General features: G+C 30.6%; 1 protein-coding gene across 1 annotated transcript in view; it reads left to right on the top strand.

Annotated features, from left to right (window-relative positions):
• The first annotated feature begins 3413 nt into the window (after positions 1-3413).
• The window catches only part of LOC130670057 (serine/threonine-protein kinase 26), an 87224-nt gene continuing 71200 nt past the window's right edge, over positions 3414-19437 (top strand). Inside the window, exon 1 of the mRNA XM_057473233.1 lies at positions 3414-4336. Within this exon, the coding sequence (XP_057329216.1) occupies positions 4322-4336 (15 nt within the window). The 5' untranslated portion in view covers positions 3414-4321. The remainder of the gene's footprint in view (positions 4337-19437) is intronic.

Genomic DNA, 19437 nt, shown 5'->3' with positions numbered 1-19437 from the left:
GTACTTGTAAGTTTTTGAAAAATGTAAAGTTTACAATTGAGTAGATTTTGGAAATGAATAAGATTGTATGAGACGATTTCTGAAGTAATCATACAAGATTTGATACTGATTAATCAATGTGATTACAGTAATTTTCCATATAGTAACGAAAAAATTTATGAAATTGATTAAGGTTTATATGCTTAATTATTGAATTTTTTAGCATGAATTCAAAAAGTTTTTATTATGTATATTCAAGAATATTGGTATGAGTATTTACGCGGAAAATCCTTAGGAATCTATTCACGAGAAATCTATGAAATTGATTCAGTTTATTTATTCATCAAAAATTACTCAAGTAAAAATTAATATTAAATATTAAAGTCATGATGTATTATGGGATATACTACAGTACAACCCAAACAGGTACTTGTTGATCTGTCAAATGACAGAGGAGTACTCGAATAAAATCGTATTGAAATTTGGAATATAACACTTCTGAAATAAATGTCTTACCAGGGACACTACATGTCGTAGGCGCGATCTCGTGGCGAGCACCGAACTACTCCCGATGCTGCTGGCTAGCACCGGTGACTTTCCCCTTCTCCATATCGATCTTTTCTCCCAAAAAATTTTTTCTCTTGGCTTAAGCAACATTTGTTATTTTGGTCGGAGAATACAAAAATACTTGCGTGAAAAGAATAGTACTTGTTCCGAGAAATTTTATTCTGTTTAACCAAAAAAATGCAATATTGCTACAAAAAAATAATGTATCTTGCACCAAAAAAAAAAATGGGGCAAGATACATTACTGGGTTTGTAAAAAATCACATAAAAACTTATATTTTCACTCATCTCCGAACAGTTAAAATATTCAAAGTACAAGAAAAAGTGATAATATTAGTATTTCTGGTGTAAATTCTTGTAAAAAAAAATGAAGTTAAGCAATTATTTTTAAATGAATCTGATAAAAAATTTTTTCGCATTTATTTAAAACATAAATACATAGTTGTAATTTCATTGAGTTGAATAATATTTGGAAAAATACCTAATGGTTGTAATCAGTTAAAAGTTATTGAATATTTAAAAAAAATTGGATGTATTCTTGCCTGACAATACCCTTAACAACAATTACATATGCTACTAAATATGTTAATTTTACTAGTTTATTAGTATTTATCATTTTATTAAGACTATTGTTTAACAAAAAATATCGATAGGACTACTATTTATAAAAGTGATCTGATAAAAATAATTCTTATAAAAAAAAAAAAGAATTTAATTTAGATTTAAGGGCATTCTTGACAGTATCCCCTACTTTTGGAAAATATTCAATAACTCGACTGACATAAGGCTAACAAATTTGTACTAATTAATTAAAAAAAAATATATTTGCATTTATTTAAAAAAAATAACAATTGCAATTTCATTGAGTTAAAGATTTTAGAAAAAACATCTTACATTCCTTATCAGTTGAAAATCATTGAATGTTCAAATAAAGTAGGAGGCACTGTCTGACAGTTCACTTAACAATAATTTCATATAACAATTAAACTTGTTTATTAATATTTCTTAATACTATTGTTTAACATAAAATATTTATGTACTCAAAATTTTAATGAAAAATTCTTCAGTTCCACAAAATAATTATAATTGTTTAATTGATACATTATTTATTAGTATTTCAACTTTATTATTTTCATAAAATATTTTTATTTTCTTTATTTTTATAATCAAACATGAATTATATCATGAAAAATAAACATGCTTGGTAGTTATTTTTATTTAAAAAATAAATATATTTTAGTCACATCACTTTACCGCAAACTCACTATAACAAAAGATTTTTTTATTTTTTATTAATAGATTAATTAAAACCATAAACTTGTAATTAACATATGATATATGACATATTTTAAATGACATTTTAAAATTTTTAACTCATCTTTAGATACTTTAGGTATATTCATCCAGCGCTGCATGGTAACTCAACGACTTTATATTTCTGTCTTATCAACGTTCAGTATGTTACCAGTTGTACCATTGAGTAATGTTGTCATTGAGTACAGTTTTAATGGAGTAGAGTTTACATGGAATAGAGTTCTCCTTGAGTAAAGAAAGCACAGAGTAGAGTTTCGGAAAACTATAGCTGCACCTAAATATCCATTTTGAATACAGTTGGCACAGAGCAGAGAAATTCGGAGTACGGTTGTCACACTGCCATACTTCCAAAGTTGATCGACACTTTCTGAGAAAGTTGGGGGCAAAAGTTGGAAATTCAATAAGTTGATGGTAAGTTGCCTCCCATTTTCTCAAGAAACCCGCATTCCAGTTGCGGCTCCATACTGGCGTCAACTTTCTCAGAAAGTGGCGGTAACTTGTAGCCAAAAGTTGCAAATGCTAAAGTAGTCGACAGCTTGTCGTCAAGTTGGTCGCAAACTAATGAATACCAATTTTTGTACAAGAAACCCTGGTTATCAGGGATAATTTTTGCTCAATTTAGAGAGGTAAGTTTTTATTAGAAAAAAAAAGTCAGTAATGCTCTTTCTTACCATTTCAGAAAGTAACCAAATTTATACAAAAAATTATCTACAATTTGACGGTAAAAAAATACTTTACAATTTTCCAAGTCAAATTAACAATAAGTTGATGTAGAAATTTGCCTGAAAATTGACGAAAAATTTTTTCTAGTCAACTTTTGAAGTGAATTTGCATTCTAATTCGGGTAGTAAATTTACGTCAAATTGTATGGCAAGTTGTATATAAATTGTCGTGAGAAACGGAAAAGTCCGAAGTTGACGGACATTTGCCGAAAAATTCAAGGAAAAATTCAAGGAAACTTTTGCTAAAGCAAACTGTGCTATTATAATAGTTTGCTTTAGCAAAAGTTTCCTTGAATTTTTCGGCAAATGTCCGTCAACTTCGGACTTTTCCGTTTTTCACGACAATTTATATACAACTTGCCATACAATTTGACGTAAATTTACTACCCGAATTAGAATGCAAATTCACTTTAAAAGTTGACTAGAAAAAAGTTGTCTTTAATTCTCAGGCAAATTTTATGTCAATTCATCGTTAATTTAACTTGAAAAATTGTTAAGTATATTTTTACCTTCAAATTGAAGACAATTTTAAGTATAAATTTGCTTATCTTCTGAAATGGTAAGAATGAACATTACTGACTGTTTTTTTTCGTAAAAAGTTACCTTTAAATTGAAGAAAAATTAACCGCAAATTTTTATTTTCAACTTTTGCTGTGAAATTGTTTGAAAATTCGGGCAGCAGATTCCAGGTAATTTCAACATCAAATTACCGTCAATTTCAAGCTAAAGTGGCTATTAGGGATAGGGTACGGTAGAAAATAAAGTTTAACTACTAGCGCTATCAACTTGATTACTTTACAATCACTGAGGTTTAATGCGCGCGCACAGTAAGGATCATACATGCGTATTACCACAAAATCACAATGGCGCTATTCTATTTGTGGTCATTTATTCAACAGTAAAATATGTGTAAAAAAAAAACAATCTTTTTAACGACTTAGTGTTAAAACATTCACTTATTGAATTTAATCAAATTTAACTAACTCGATCGGAGATAACCTACAATTTTTAACTTATTTAATGTTAAGCTGCTTTCATAATCGTGCGTCAGTGACATGAGATCTATTGATGATAATTAAGACAAGGTAGATATCAAAATCATTCTTTTAAAAATAAAAAATTTCATGTGAGGCAATAATTTGAAAAATAAATAGTAAACAATGATTTTGTAAATCACAAAGAAAAAAAATATAACATTAGAAGTAAACGATAGACAAAAACACGTATCAACTGGATGGCGACGTGTTTTTGAAGAAAAAACAGTCAAGTGGTGTTGGCCTGTCGGGGGGTCAAGGTGCTCTCTGACTTGATCTCGTGACGTATGTGTGTCGCTAAGGGCTCCCACACGTCAAACGAAGCAATAGGAACAATATTAGACCTATTTGCAGCTATCTTGTGTTTATTGAATTACTGCGAGTGTACTTTGTTCCTGTTGTATCCTCGATGTGTCGTTTTATACAGCGTGAGGGTGGAGGACGACCACGAAAAAGTCAAATCACCAGGAAGTAGCAGAAACGTTGACGCCGTCTGTGTAGGCGGCAAAAAAAATAACAACGACTACAACAACGATTTTGGAACAATCAATATTGAAGTGTCCAACCATAAAGATTACATCACCAACAATAACATTAACAAAAACATCGAAGAGATTATACATCTTTGCTGTACACAAACTTTAAAGTGGGACAAGGAGGTGCCGGAAGCACCACCCGAGAGCCACGCGGAATTATAACGAAGAAGATGGCCTTCAATGAGGTAAATATATTATTTTTTTTACTCAAGTTCAGAAATATGTCCTAACCTCATTTTCTTCGACAAGTAAAACTGGCAAATTGTCAACATTTTTTTTTAACGAAACAGGATCTGCTCCAACTTACTGAATTGCATAGGTAACAAATAAGTTGGTTAGGGTAAGTGTGGGTATTACTGCGATTTTTTTGTAGGTCTTACTTCAAAAGCAATATACTTAATGAATTTTATTCCAAGATATCGATATTTTTTTTTTATACCCAAGTTGTACTTATTATTAACTTGAAAAAAATCAACAATGAGATAAACTAATATTTTCTTTAAATAATAAGCATTTTAAAGATAAGTCTATATGCATGTATTACTGCGGGGCCTAAAGTGGCTTGCCCTTATTACTGCATGCCAATTACTGCGAATGACCCAATTACTGCGTACTCATTACTGCGGATGGTTCAATAGGGTCTAAAGTTAAGAATTTGATAAAAATTTAAAGAAAAAAACTTTGAAAAAACAATTATAAGTGTATTAAAATAACTAAGAATTATATTCATTAAAAAAAATAATATTACAAGTAAGCACAGCACATTTTAATAATAATACTAAAATTGACTAGCATAGTTTTATAGCTACGATAAATAGTATATTACATACCTAGGCCAGTAAAATAAGAAAAGTCTCAGAGCACATGTAATTGTTGGCCGAGGCGAAGCCGAGGCTGACAAACATGTGGTCTGAGGCTTTCTTTTTTACTGGCCAAGGTGCGTATACTATTTTTCTGCTCGACGAAGCCGGAAAGTCGCAACTTCGTTTGGGGCAGCGGCCCGAAAGTTGCCACTTTCCGGCCGGAGGGCAGAAAATACTTTTGTTTATTTTACCAATTATTGATTTTTTTTTTGTAATTCGATTTCTTCAGCTTCACGCTCAGCAATTTGTTTTCTTATTTCCGCAGCTTTTAATTTTTTTAGCAATTCTTCTTCTTTCAATTTTTGTTTCTCCACCGCATCTTTAATTTTTTGCTGTTGTTTTTCAAATTTTTCTTTTTCTTTTGCTAATTTGGTTCTCCCTTTTTTTAATTTTTCTTCTCTCCTTACGCGTTCTTTTTCTTGTTCTTTCTTTTTATTTTTTCGCTGTTCAATTTTAATTTTTCGCTTTAAAATTGTTTCTTTAGCTTTTATACGTTTTTGATTTTCTTTATTTTCTTTAATGGTTTGCCACTGCGAACTAGATAAAACAGATGGAATAAGAGTTTTGTTATTTTTTCGTCTTTTATTTTTATTTGATAAATCAGGTTTAGGCGAATGAAGTAACTTTTTGAAAAGATCAGAAAATTTGTCTATGCATGGATCAGCATTTGTGATGTTTGCTAATGGAAGATTATCTGGTGTCTTTACTGGAGAACGTTGAATATCAATAGTACTGAAAGACAGTTGTTTTGGCAATAATGCAGAAGGGGAAGGAGTTGAATCAGTAGCTTGAATATTTAGACTTGAAGCAACAGGAATAGATGGATTTTGTGATTGGAGAGACTTTGTGGAGATTGTAGTTAAATTAGAGAAAGATTTCAAAACTTGTTCCGTACTTGCAATTAATTCTCCATTCAAATCGAACATCATTTACTACTAAATCTGAGTGCCACTTAATATTTTCTGATCCAATCTTAAAAATAAAAAATAATTTGGAAAATCCAAAAGTGCACACCTCAAAAACTCATGTAATATTATGAATAGGTAATCATTTTACTTTTATTAATTTTTTGTCCGAATATTTTTTTTAAATAAGTTGAAAAAAATGTATCTGTTTAATTGACACGAAATATTTTTGAACGGTACGTTACCGGCGATTTGTCTTTACTTGCTAAAAAAATAATAGTTAACTTATTTAAAAAAAAAACAAAAAAAACAAAAAAAAAAAAAAATAGTGCTTGCGAAGCGTGGAATTCAGATGAACTAAAAACTCTATATCCATTTGTGTATATCTATTTGTGGAGAAGAAATGGCGAATTTTTTATTAGTTAAAACCATCAGTTTTGAGTTTTTATTTAATTATTATTAATGAATGTGACGGTTTAAAACAGTGATATTTGAAAGAGTACATAAGAAATAAAATCCGGAGCTAATAAAAAAAAAATCAAACTGATTCATCAAGTTTGTCGAGAGATATCGTGCTCACATATGTACAGACCAACTGACGTTCAAGTAAAATTTTTTTCAATTAACTTTTTTTTGATAAGTCTAAATAAAAAAACTTATAACTATGTTAGAATTATTTATTAGAGTTTTTTTTTGCTATTAGTAATTTTTTTTTTTTTATTTATTAAGTGCTATATAAAATTAGTGGAGATGATAGAAGTTGACCGAAACTCAGTTTTAAAATTTGGTGACAGGAGAGCACTACCTCTCCGCTTCGCGTTCGAGGTGTGCAAAAATGCAAACGATGTTATTAAAAAAAAGAGTTGCGATTATAAAAATAATCATTTTATTTAAGAAAATTCAATAACATACATAATTTTTTGAGTGTAAATATATAGATTTTCAAATGAGCAATTAAGCATATGTGAATGCTTAATTGACTAAAAAAAAAAAATTAATTAAAAATATAGTATTTATAAATTAGATATCATAAATAGTATCTGCAAAACTGTGTTAGTTAATTAAGGATAGTAATTAAACAAATTTAGGTTAGTAAGTAAGAAAATAATTAAAGTACTGTTTCATAATCCAGATTATGTTCTGATGGATCTGCCTCTGGGTCGTCTACAATCGGTAGCTGTAGCATTTCAGAGAGTGACTGTTCCGTTTCATCAGTGTTAGAAATGTTTGGCTAGAAATGATGAAGATAAATTATTATAAATCTGTTATAAAATAATTTGATAAAAATTGACTATTTTGATGTACACCACTTACTTCCTGGACAGAAACATGTACGGTGTTAAAATAAACATTGGCACTGCCATATGAATTTGTTAATTTAAACCATATTTCATAGAGGCTTTCATTTTCTTTATTTCCCTTTCAAACAGAACTATTGTTAGCTTTAAATGATAACAATTTATCCTCGTCTATCAAGCTTTCTAACATTTTTAGAGCTGCTGAATCCTTAGGTGTATTTATTACCTCTTCAGAAGTGCTTAGTGTCTCATTTGATGAATTTCCCTGTTTTTTAAACACTTTATTGAAATCTATTGCGTTAACGTCAACAGGATATAAGCCACAAGTTTTAAACCCGTTCTCTAAAATTTTTCTTAAGTCTAAACTTTCAAAAGTTTTTTTTAACACATGTGCAACTTGACATCTTTTGATACTTATAGTACCGGAATCATGACACAGAGCTTCAAAAGATCTTCGATAAGCAGCTCTAAATGTGCGGAATGTGTGTAGCGTTAGGATAAAGAGCTATGTGAATAATTTGATTTTCACTGCAAAATTTGCTTAATGTCAACGTAACATGAGAGCAATGTCCGTCGATGTACAAAATAATGGGTAATTCAATTTTGCTTTCTACCCATGGAAAAAACCATTGGTAATATACTCGTAAAAATTTTTTGCCGTCATCCAGCCATTCTCAGAATGGCCAAAACTGAAATTTGGAGGTCCAACTCAAATAACATCTTTCGGAACACTGCCCTGCAAATAACAATAAAAATGGTGCTAAATCACCAGCAGCATTTGCGGTGACTAGAACAGTGACGTTTTCTTTCTCGCTACTACCAACCACATTGTAAACGTTTTTCGTGCCTTTTGGAGCAAGTACTGATGGTGGCTTTGGACTCATTGAAATTCCAATTTCATCTCCATTGAAAACTCTTTTAGGATCAATTTTCGAAAATTTTTGATCAGTAAAAAATTCACTGTAATAGTCAGGAACCTACCACGAATCTGAAGTTCTGTCACCTTAGCTCTTGTTAAGGACAAATTTTCAGATATTCTTGCTGATTAGGGTGTCCGTTATTTCCCAAATTGATTTTTGAGTCTGCAGCGCCCTCAAAATTTTTAGTAAATGCCCTAAAAAAAATTATGAAACCCATATGAGCTCTTAATATTGATAATAACCCGTGCCGCAAACACGATTCATTTCCCATTTAAATAACATGGGGTTTTCGTACTTTTTGCAATTAATTTTTTCTTTGCGAAGCCAGTTGATACATTGCTGCGGCACCGAATTATTTTTGTAGGAAATTGAACGTTCTACAAAAAGTTTTTCTGAAATTTTTCAAAAAAATCACTTTTGTCAAAGTTATTCAAAGTCAAAGTTGAACTAAAAATAAATTTTTTTTTTTTTTTAACAAAAAATTATCATTATTTACATCCATATTTATTATTTATTGCCGAAAATATCTTATTTTAACGATTTTTTTGGGTCTGTGAAAATAATTGAAAAGAGGAGATTTAACTGTTATTGGAAAAAAATTCCCATGAATTAAAAATTTCGAATTCACTATCACTTTTATGAAAAAATAAAATTCGTGGCTACGCATGCGCACGAAAGCAAGATGTAGTACCATTACAATCCAGCGTCGTGTTTGGCTATAGTCAGTAATTATCCAAATCGTTCTGTTGTCAAAAATATTTTAGGTGTTTCTAGTATTAATATTGATAGTGACATGTGACTTATATTATTATTCAGAATCAGTGGTGTTTAACGTTGTCATTACTGACATTATTTTTATTATAAAAACATAAATAAAATTTATAAAGTCTTCAAAATCATAATTATACTGCCAAATCAATGATTATATCAACCATTTAAATATAGTGGAAACCTAAACATGCAAACCTCTCAATAAGACAATTTATAGATAAATTGAGAAAAATATAGACTGCCCGAACTGGGAATCGAACCCAGACCAATTCAGTGTCGCGCCGAGTGCTCTACCAGTTGAGCTATCCGGCACTATACTATATTCCGTTCAATTTGATCTATAACTTATTGAGCCACACCGTCCTTCGTACGGTAATCAATGATTATAGCAGTATAATTATGATTTTGAAGACTTTATAAATTTTATTTATGTTTTTATAATAAAAATAATGTCAGTAATGACAACGTTAAACACCACTGATTCTGAATAATAATATAAGTCACATGTCACTATCAATATTAATACTAGAAACACCTAAAATATTTTTGACAACAGAACGATTTGGATAATTACTGACTATAGCCAAACACGACGCTGGATTGTAATGGTACTACATCTTGCTTTCGTGCGCATGCGTAGCCACGAATTTTATTTTTTCATAAAAGTGATAGTGAATTCGAAATTTTTAATTCATGGGAATTTTTTTCCAATAACAGTTAAATCTCCTCTTTTCAATTATTTTCACAGACCCAAAAAAATCGTTAAAATAAGATATTTTCGGCAATAAATAATAAATATGGATGTAAATAATGATAATTTTTTGTTAAAAAAAAAAAAAAATTTATTTTTAGTTCAACTTTGACCTTGAATAACTTTGACAAAAGTGATTTTTTTGAAAAATTTCAGAAAAACTTTTTGTAGAACGTTCAATTTCCTACAAAAATAATTCGGTGCCGCAGCAATGTATCAACTGGCTTCGCAAAGAAAAAATTAATTGCAAAAAGTACGAAAACCCCATGTTATTTAAATGGGAAATGAATCGTGTTTGCGGCACGGGTTATTATCAATATTAAGAGCTCATATGGGTTTCATAATTTTTTTTAGGGCATTTACTAAAAATTTTGAGGGCGCTGCAGACTCAAAAATCAATTTGGGAAATAACGGACACCCTATTGCTGATACATTCGGATGTCGTTTTAAAAAACCTTCAAGCCATGACCTTCAAGGCTTATTGTCTTTGAAACGAGTTTCTCTACCATCATTGTCACATAAAAGTTTTACACTATGTACCAACTTCTGTTTCGACACCGGGAACCCTTGTCGACAACAATGAAAAATCCACTCAACGAGCTCATTTTCTTCTTGATCGCTAAGTACAGTTGAGTTGCCACAACTTGTGCCTAACGGAGGTTACACACAACGCACATTTGCATCAAAAGTAAAAGTGTCTAGCGAGACGTATGAATAAACAAACGACAGATGAGAGTTACGTTCGGAGAAACGTACCAATGAAGAACGTCATAAACCAAACGTTTGATTAAAGTAAGATTTGTAGAAACGGAAGAACGGAAAACGAGATATTTTTAGAAACGGAGGAACGAAGAATGAGACGTTTAAATAAACGCGGGTAACGGAGAACGAGACGTTTGTAAAAAACGGAGGAACGAAGAACGTCTCGTTCTCCGTTACCCGCGTTTATTCAAACGTCTCATTCTTCGTTCCTCCATTTCTACAAATGTCTCGTTTTCCGTTCTTCCGTTTCTACAAATTTTACTTTGATCAAACTTTCGGTTTATCGAAGGAAACTTTATTCAGAGATTACGTTCATCAGAACGAACATTATACATCCATCATGTTCTTCATTCCTACGTTTCTCCGAACGTAACTTTTATCTGTCATTGGTTTATTCATACGTGTCACTACACACTTTTACTTTTGATGCAAATGTGCATTTCGTGTAACCTCCGTTAGGCACAGGTTGTGGCACCCTACAGTTGATGGTCCAGGTCGTTAATCACGATATTTGTTAATTTTTTTTGCTCTAATTGTTGATTCCGGTATGTTGTATTTTCTAGCAACTTCAGCAACCTTCATGCCACCTAAAGCCTCAGCTACAGCCAATTTTACATCTTCTTTTTTATAATTGCACCTTGAATTTTTCATTCCTTTTGAGTTCTTGTTAACTTCCCGCTAAGAAAATTGTAAATTTTCGAAAATTCGGGAAGTTGTTGTTTTCACCCCGATTTTCGAAAATCGAGTTTTTATCAGATGTTGACGTTTTGGGGTCCTAGGAAGCTGTGTGTGTGTGTGTGTGTGTGTGTAAACCTTTCATAACTTTTAAACTAATTACAGTAGACTCTGTCTAAAGGTTCCACGTCGGGACAGGACCATTGCCTGAAGGTTCTCTCCCCACCATCAGCACTTCCCCTACAATATATTCCCCTCGAGCGCCGAGGCGCACGCTAAAACGAACACATTGCGCAGTAAACATAACCTCAAAAAAACGTGCATTTAAAGTTAGCGCTCGAAAACTGAATTGTGATTCGTCACTCGAGAAAGCGGGTGGGGGAATATCCGGGAACCTTTAAGCAATGTATCCTGGAACCTATAGACAGCGGGAACCTTCAGGCAGAGAACTTTTAGACAGAGTCGACTGTAACCGATTCAAATCGTTCTTGCGGCATTCGAAAGAGGTTATTGGCCCTCAACTTTCCTGAAATTTTCAGATCATTCGATTAAGTAGACCCTAAGATAACTGAGAATTACAAAAAAAAGTTTTTTTTTTTTCGTTTTTTTTAAATTTCTCGAAAACGATTCAAACGATCGATTTCAAAATCTAATCAGCTCTAGAACTTGATAAGACGTATCGATTGCCGCCTCAACCATCCCAATCGCTTAATTCGTTCGAGAAATATCGTCGGAGAAAGAAATGGTAAAAAAAGGATTTTCGCGAATATCTCTGAAAGGACTGAATCAAACATTTTCAAAATCTAATCAGCTCGGAAACTCAGTAAAACGCGCTGACTGCTACATCAAATATCAAAATCCGTCAATTAGTTTAAAAGATATCGACGACAAAGAGTTGAAAAAGTAACATATTATGTCATTTTCCCCGGATAAATCATGATCCTACCAAAAACAGATTCTCTGTATAAAATCGCGCCAAGTACACGTTTAAAATTTTTTACAATTAAGAAAAGATTCTTTTTACAAAAAAAATAAATCAAATCGAAAAAATACCAAGTACCTAATATAATTCAAAATCATGAAAACCATTTTCATAGAATTGAAAAAATATTGAAAAAAAAAATTTCAATGTACTTGGTGTGCATTACTAAATTTATTCAAGCAAAATTAATTTCTAGAATTGATTTCGCATATAAATTATTTTCTAATAAAATTGAATTTTCTTTTTTTTTCCAGTTTATAGGCACACCAAGTACATTGAAATTTTTTTTTTCAATATTTTTTCAATTCTATGAAAATGGTTTTCATGATTTTGAATTATATTAGGTACTTGGTATTTTTTCGATTTGATTTATTTTTTTTGTAAAAAGAATCTTTTCTTAATTGTAAAAAATTTTAAACGTGTACTTGGCGCGATTTTATACAGAGAATCTGTTTTTGGTAGGATTTGTCTTTTTTTTGTCGTGTTGATTGATAATGATTTTAACATACACTATTAGAAATCGATTTATAATTTAAGTCAAGTGAGCCTATATTGTTTATAGTATTATCTTGTAGAAACAATAAAATTGTTTGTTAACAATTGTAGTAATTTTGTACTGCTAAATATCATAACCTGATTAATTAATTTTTATAAGACAAAGAGCTGCAATTGTTTAACGACAGTTCCCTTTAAAGTTAACGTCAAATATATCCGACAACGTCGGACTTTTCTGTCAGAAATTTAAAACATCAAATGGCTTACTAGTTCGACCTCTCAGCACCTTCCACCTATTACAACTAGCATATGATGCTAACTATTTATCCTCCCGCCCCTCTGACCCAATGGAATGCATTTTTTTCAGAATCTCAATGGATTCAAACTAGAAAAGGGTCTATTCATGATTTTTAAGCGTGTTATTTAGGTTTTAGGTATCGGGTGACAGGAAACATTCCAAAATCACTAAAACTATGTTTCTATTTTTCCGAATACAATATAATGATTTATTCATCTATTTATTCCAACTTTCTTATAATCTAAATAAATAATTTAATAAGTATGTAATACATTGATTTATTATTTAAATTATCGACTAATTATTGATAAGATGCAATAAATGTTGTAAGATCTCAATGTGTAAATTTCGAATGGAAGTTAAATGCACGCCTATTTATGATTTTCAAGTTCACTAATTAATTAATAGGTGGAGGCACTTGAGACCACTGAGGACATAACATGAGGAAACTTCCTTTATAGCACAGCATGGGGACTTCTGAAATCTCCATGTAGCACAGTTTGCTTTGACAAAAGTTTACTTACAAAAGTGTCCTTGAATTTTTCGTCAAATGTCCGTCAGCTTCGGACTTTTCCGTTTTTGACGACAACTTATATACAACCTGCTATACAATTTGATGTAAATTTACTACCCGAATTAGAATGCAAATTTACTTCAAAAGATAACTAGAAAAAATTTATTGTCAATATTCAGGCAAATTTTTACATCAATTTATTGTTGACTCGGAAAATTGTAAAGTATTTTACCGTCATGTAGACATTTTTATGTATAAATTCGCTTATCTTCAGCAATGGTAAGAACGAACATTACAGACTTTTTTTTGTAGTAACAATTAACCTTTAAATTGAGGAAAAATTAACCGCAAATTTTTCTTTCCAACTTTTGTTGTCAAAATGTCGGCAAATTAAGGCAGAAAATTTTAGGCAATTTCAATGTCAAATTACTGTCAATTTCAAGCTAAAGTGGTTATTAGGAAAGTACCCTAATAGCCACCGTAACCGCAAGTGAACTTCAAGACACTGCCGTATTCTGAAGCCAACTTAAAGGAAAATATTGGAGAGCAAACAGTTACGGTTAAAATGTAACTTTAATTCAACTTGACTACAAGTGTTACCGTCAAACAATGACATTAAGTTGATTTTTCCAACTTTTGCTTTCAAATTGTCAGCGTATTTGGGCAGCGAATTTCGGTAATTTCAATTGTCAAATAACTGTCAGTTCCAAGCTAAAGTGGTTATTAGAATATATATATATATATATATATATATGTATTAGGGTGATTCAAAAAACAAACAAATTTTTTTTTTCTTCCAAACAGGTTCAAAAGTTTCGTATGGATACAAAAAGACGCCTGTGAAAATTAGAGCTCTTAATATTAATATTAACATTGTCCGCATTGCATTTTTCTATTTCCCATAAGAATAACATGGAAAAAATTTTTTTTACGTCTTCTGATTTTTATAAGTAGCTAACGATGCGTCATAGAAATAATTGACAGGCATATTTTTGTAAGGAATTGAATGCTCTACAAAAAAAATTTCTTATCATTTTTTGAGGAATCGCTTTGTTCAAAAGTTATTTGAGGTTGAAGTCGAATTCATATTAAATTTTAAGATTTTCTTACTTTTTCGGCGAAACTATCAGACCTATTACGAAATATCATTGAACCTTATTTGTAGACAATTTTATTCCCTAGAAGTTATTTCCAATAAAGTTTTTTTGAATTCCGCATTGTTTTCTAGTTATTTTCATTTTAATGTCAAGCTCTTAAAATCGATCAGAAGACTATTTTTTTTATGAGCATGCCATTAAAATAAAAATAACTAGAAAACAATGCGGAATTTGAAAAAACTCTATTGAAAATAACTTCTAGGGAATAAAATTGTCTACAAATAAGGTTCAATGATATTTTGTAATAGGTCTGATAGTTTCGCCGGAAAAGTAAGAAAATCTCAAAATTTAATATGAATTCGACTTCAACCTCAAATAACTTTTGAACAAATAGATTCCTTAAAAAATGATAAAAATCTTTTTTTGTAGAGCATTCAATTCCCTACAAAAATATGCCTATCAATTATTCCTATGACGCATCGTTAGCTACTTATAAAAATCAGAAGACGTAAGAAAATTTTTTTCTATGATATTCTTATGGGAAATAGAAAAGTGCAATGCGGACAATGTTAATATTAATATTTAGAGCTCTAATTTTCACAGGCGTCTTTTTTTATCCATACGAAACTTCTGAACCTGTTTGGAAGAAAAAAAAAATTTGTTTGTTTTTTGAATCACCCTAATATGTATATCCTTATGCATACCCTAATAGCCACTTTAGCTTAAAATTACCAGTAATTTGATATTAAAATTGCCTGAAATTCGCTGCCTGAATTTGTCGACAATTTGACAGCAAAAGTTAGAAAGAAAAATTTGCGGTTAATTTTTCCTTAATTTAAAGGTAAATTTTTACTATAAAAAAAAAGTCAGTAATGTTTCTTCTGACCATTACAGAAGGTAAGCAAATTGATACATAAAATAAACTGATGTAAAAATTTGCCTGGAAATTGACGAAAAATTTTTTCTAGTCAACTTTTGAAGTGAATTTGAATTCTAATTCGGGTGGTAAATTTACGTCTAATTGTTTAGCAAGTTGTATGCAAATCGTCGTCGAAAACAGAAAAGTCCGAAGTTGACGGATATTTGAAGAAAAATTCAAGAAAATTTTTGCTAAAGCAAACTGTGCTATTAGGGTAGTTCGGCCAACGACAGCCAATGACAACACCCTAATAGCACAGTTTGCTTTAGCAAAAGTTTACTTACAAAAGTTTCGTTGAATTTTTCGTCAAATTTCTGTCAACTTCGGACTTTTCCATATTGGACGTCAATTTGTATGCAACTTGCTATTGAATTTGACGTAAATTTACTGCCCGAATTAGAATGCAAATTCACTTCAGAAGTTGACTAGAACAAAGTTGTCATCAATTTTCAGGTAAATTTTATGTCAATTTATTGTTAATTTGACTTGAAAAATTGTTAAGTATTTTTTTACCCTCAAATTGTAGACAATTTTATTTATAAATATGCTTACCTTCTGAAATGGTAAGAATGAACATTACCGAGTTTTTTTTTCGTAAAAAGTTACCTTTAAATTGAGCAAAAATTAACCGCAAATTTTTCTTTTCAACTTTTACTGTCAAATTGACGCTAAATTCGGGCAGCAAATTTTAGGTAATTTCAACATCAAATTACCGTCAATTTCAAGCTAAAGTGGCTATTAGGGCATCTGTATCTGTCATCGTGCTAAATATTATACGATTTTGATACCACCTAGCGGATATAACTAGATAGAACTTAAGAAAATAAAAGAAATATACTTTTTAGCAACCCACAAATAATATTTCTGTGGTATATATATCTACATATGTATGCAAAATCAGGAAACATTAAAAAAATACAAGTAAACTTTGAATGCGAAATGAATAAAAAAAATGCATCTTAGCCATTAACGAGGATTTATTTATATCATTGAAATCTAAAACGTTCTTATATTCTATTGATCGTCATCTCCTGATATGATATCGATAATTTAAGTAAGGATTGTTTGAATTTTATATCAGAATTTCTATATAACTCAATGAAACTATAGTAAAAAATACAGACTGAAGCACCGCTAGTGGCGCAAAAATGAATCATTGCTTTGAAAAAGTTTCAATGTTTTATTGAATCATGACATTTCTTACAACTTTTTATTCTCTGGCAGTGCCCTTTTTGCATGAAAAAATTTATAAAAGTGTCTAAATTGGGGGTGCTATAGTATATGCTGGCCTAATTTCATTATTTAAATTAGTTCCCATTACTAAAATGAATAAAGTTTTATAATTTTAAGACGAACAATCAATCATCTTTCGAATGAAGAAGGAATTTTCTGAAAATTTATTATTTTAAAAAAGTTTTAAAAAATGAGAGCTAAAAAGAGCCAAAAACCACTATGTCTACGGAATAGATACACGGCAGGCTCGCGCCATGACACTTCACACATATACATGTGTTTGAACGTGTACTTGGCGCGAGACACTACCGTGTCTCCTGATATAATGTACTGTAATATGTTCGAAAAGTTCGAAAGAAACCGTTGGCATTCAAGAGTGTTTTCGAGTTCGAAGAGCTCGAAAATGTACGTACAACACTATGTTTTCGAGCTCAAAGAGCTCGAAAACAGCGGGAAGTTTTGGGGCTGGCCCGCAGGGTCAACCGACATACAGATTTTTTTTTAACTTCCCGCTAAAAAAAATCAATCATTTTTAAAAAATCCGGGAAGTTATTTGAACAAGTAAACTCGAAAATATGGGTGAATTACGAAAAAAAAAATTTTTGTTTTTAGTTTTTTATTTATTTCTCAGAAACGACTTATACGATCAACTTCAAAATCTTATCAGCTCTAGAACTCAATAAAACGCGTCGATTGCCGCCTTAGCCATCAAAATCGGATAATTCACTCGAGAGCTATCGCGGGAGAAAGAAATGCTAAAAAACGGTTTTTTGCGAATATCTTTGAAACAACTGAACTAAAAAATTCCAAAATCTTATTAGCTCTAGAACTCAATAGAATACGTCAATTGCCGCCTCAACCATCAAAATCGGTTAATTCGTTCGTGAGATATCGTGGGAGAAAGAAATGCTAAAAAACGGTTTTTTCTAAAACAATGGTATACAAAAGTATTTTCGAGCTCGAAGAGCTCGGAAATGTATCTACAACAATGTTTTCTAGCTCTTTGAGCTCAATTGTTATTGAGCTCAAGGAGCTCGATAACAGCGGGAAGTTTTGGGGCTGGCCCGCAGGGTCAACCGATAGACAGATTTTTTTTTTTTCAATCATTATTTAAAAAAAAAAGACTTGAAATTGTATTTGTTTTGTTTATTAATAAATCATCTTTCAAATGGTATGAATTTAAATCTTGTTGAGTATATTTGAACGAGTGTAAAATGTTTTCTATGTGAGTGAATCAGTTCGGATCGAGTAAGCGTAAGTAGAACACATCTCAATGCTTCGCAAATGAATTGTGCAATAACGAATAGTGATTGTTTTTTTTTTATCAAAAATAAACTTTTAACTTTTGTAATGCACATCACGTTTAAATTATGAACATTATGGTATAGTTAACCAATACAATTAATATTATGAGTGAATCAAGAATTTACGATTTAATCAATATCATTATTATTCATTTTCTTTACAGCACTGCAATAATTTTGCCTCTTTGCGCTTGTTTTCACCACTAATAATACATTTTTATGTTTATAATGACACATTTTTTTTTCACTGATTACTTTTAGGTAGATTTTTTTAAAAATCTAACTATTGTATTTGTCCTCATGGTCGATTTTTCAAGGGATTTCGTCATAAACTATCATAATTAGTTGAGTAGAGTTCGAAAATACCATTCGTTGAAAAATTTATATATATATACACATACATACATACATAAATTTTTCAACGAATGGTATTTTTGAACTCTACTCAACTAATTATGATAGTATACGACGAAATCCCTTGAAAAATCGACCATGAGGACAAATACAATAGTTAAATTTTAAAAAAAATCTAACTAAAAAATTTCCTGTCCGACAAGTATGGAACCCGTATACATGATAACTTGCGAAACGATCCAGTAATTGAATCAAATTTTTTTTTTTTAATTCTTTGTTAGATTTGTAGGTCCCCTATTACAAATGGCTAGGTAACTCGGTGTCGTTTAATTATAATTAATAATATAAAAAAGGCTGTATAACTATATCTATATATATCTATGTAAAATTAACATGGATGGTGATATATCTATACATTATATGTACATTCATCCCACCAGGGGCGCTTGCACATTACCGTCCTAGAATTCAATTTAAAAAATTTTTTTTTATTTATATATATTTTTTTTTTGTTATTAATCGAGATATTTTGAGTAGGTTCTTTTATAAATATAACAAAAATACTAATATAATTTAAAAAAAAAAAAAATTTTAAGAAAGAAAATTGTATATATTTTAAATTTATTCGTGCTTCCCGCCATTTTTTTATTATTATTTGATTATTTCATAATAAATGAGCATTATGAGTCGTGCACTTTTGGATTTTCCAAATTTTTCTAATTTTCAGTTTAATTTTTTTTTATTACAACTTTTATTAAATATCCCGCCTTTATATCTTGGATGCCACTCTTTTTTTAAATCAAATTATTACGCTAGAGCTGCTGCCAGTAGCTGATGGAGCGAAAAAATGGAATAAAAAATTAACTTTTGTAATAATAACAATATTAAAAATAAAAATGGCAGCTAAATTTTTTGTAGAAAAACAGGTTTACGATTTTTATTAATTACAATTAAACTAAAAGAATTTAGATAGTGATTTTCAATAGGGTTTTTGTGATCAGTAATACAAAGATAATAAAAAAAAGGCTATTATGCAGCCGAAATGGAAGGAAGATATTCCAATTAATCTATATAAAAAGTTTCATACATACATATCTTGTGATTCATGTTAGTGTATAGTCATTAGGGGTGGCCCAAAAAAACCG

This window comes from Microplitis mediator, chromosome 6 (assembly GCF_029852145.1).
Source record: "Microplitis mediator isolate UGA2020A chromosome 6, iyMicMedi2.1, whole genome shotgun sequence".
NCBI classification, from domain to species: Eukaryota; Metazoa; Arthropoda; class Insecta; order Hymenoptera; family Braconidae; genus Microplitis; species Microplitis mediator.
The sequence above is the reverse complement of the archived record's forward strand: the minus strand, read 5'-3'. Positions and strand labels throughout refer to the sequence as shown.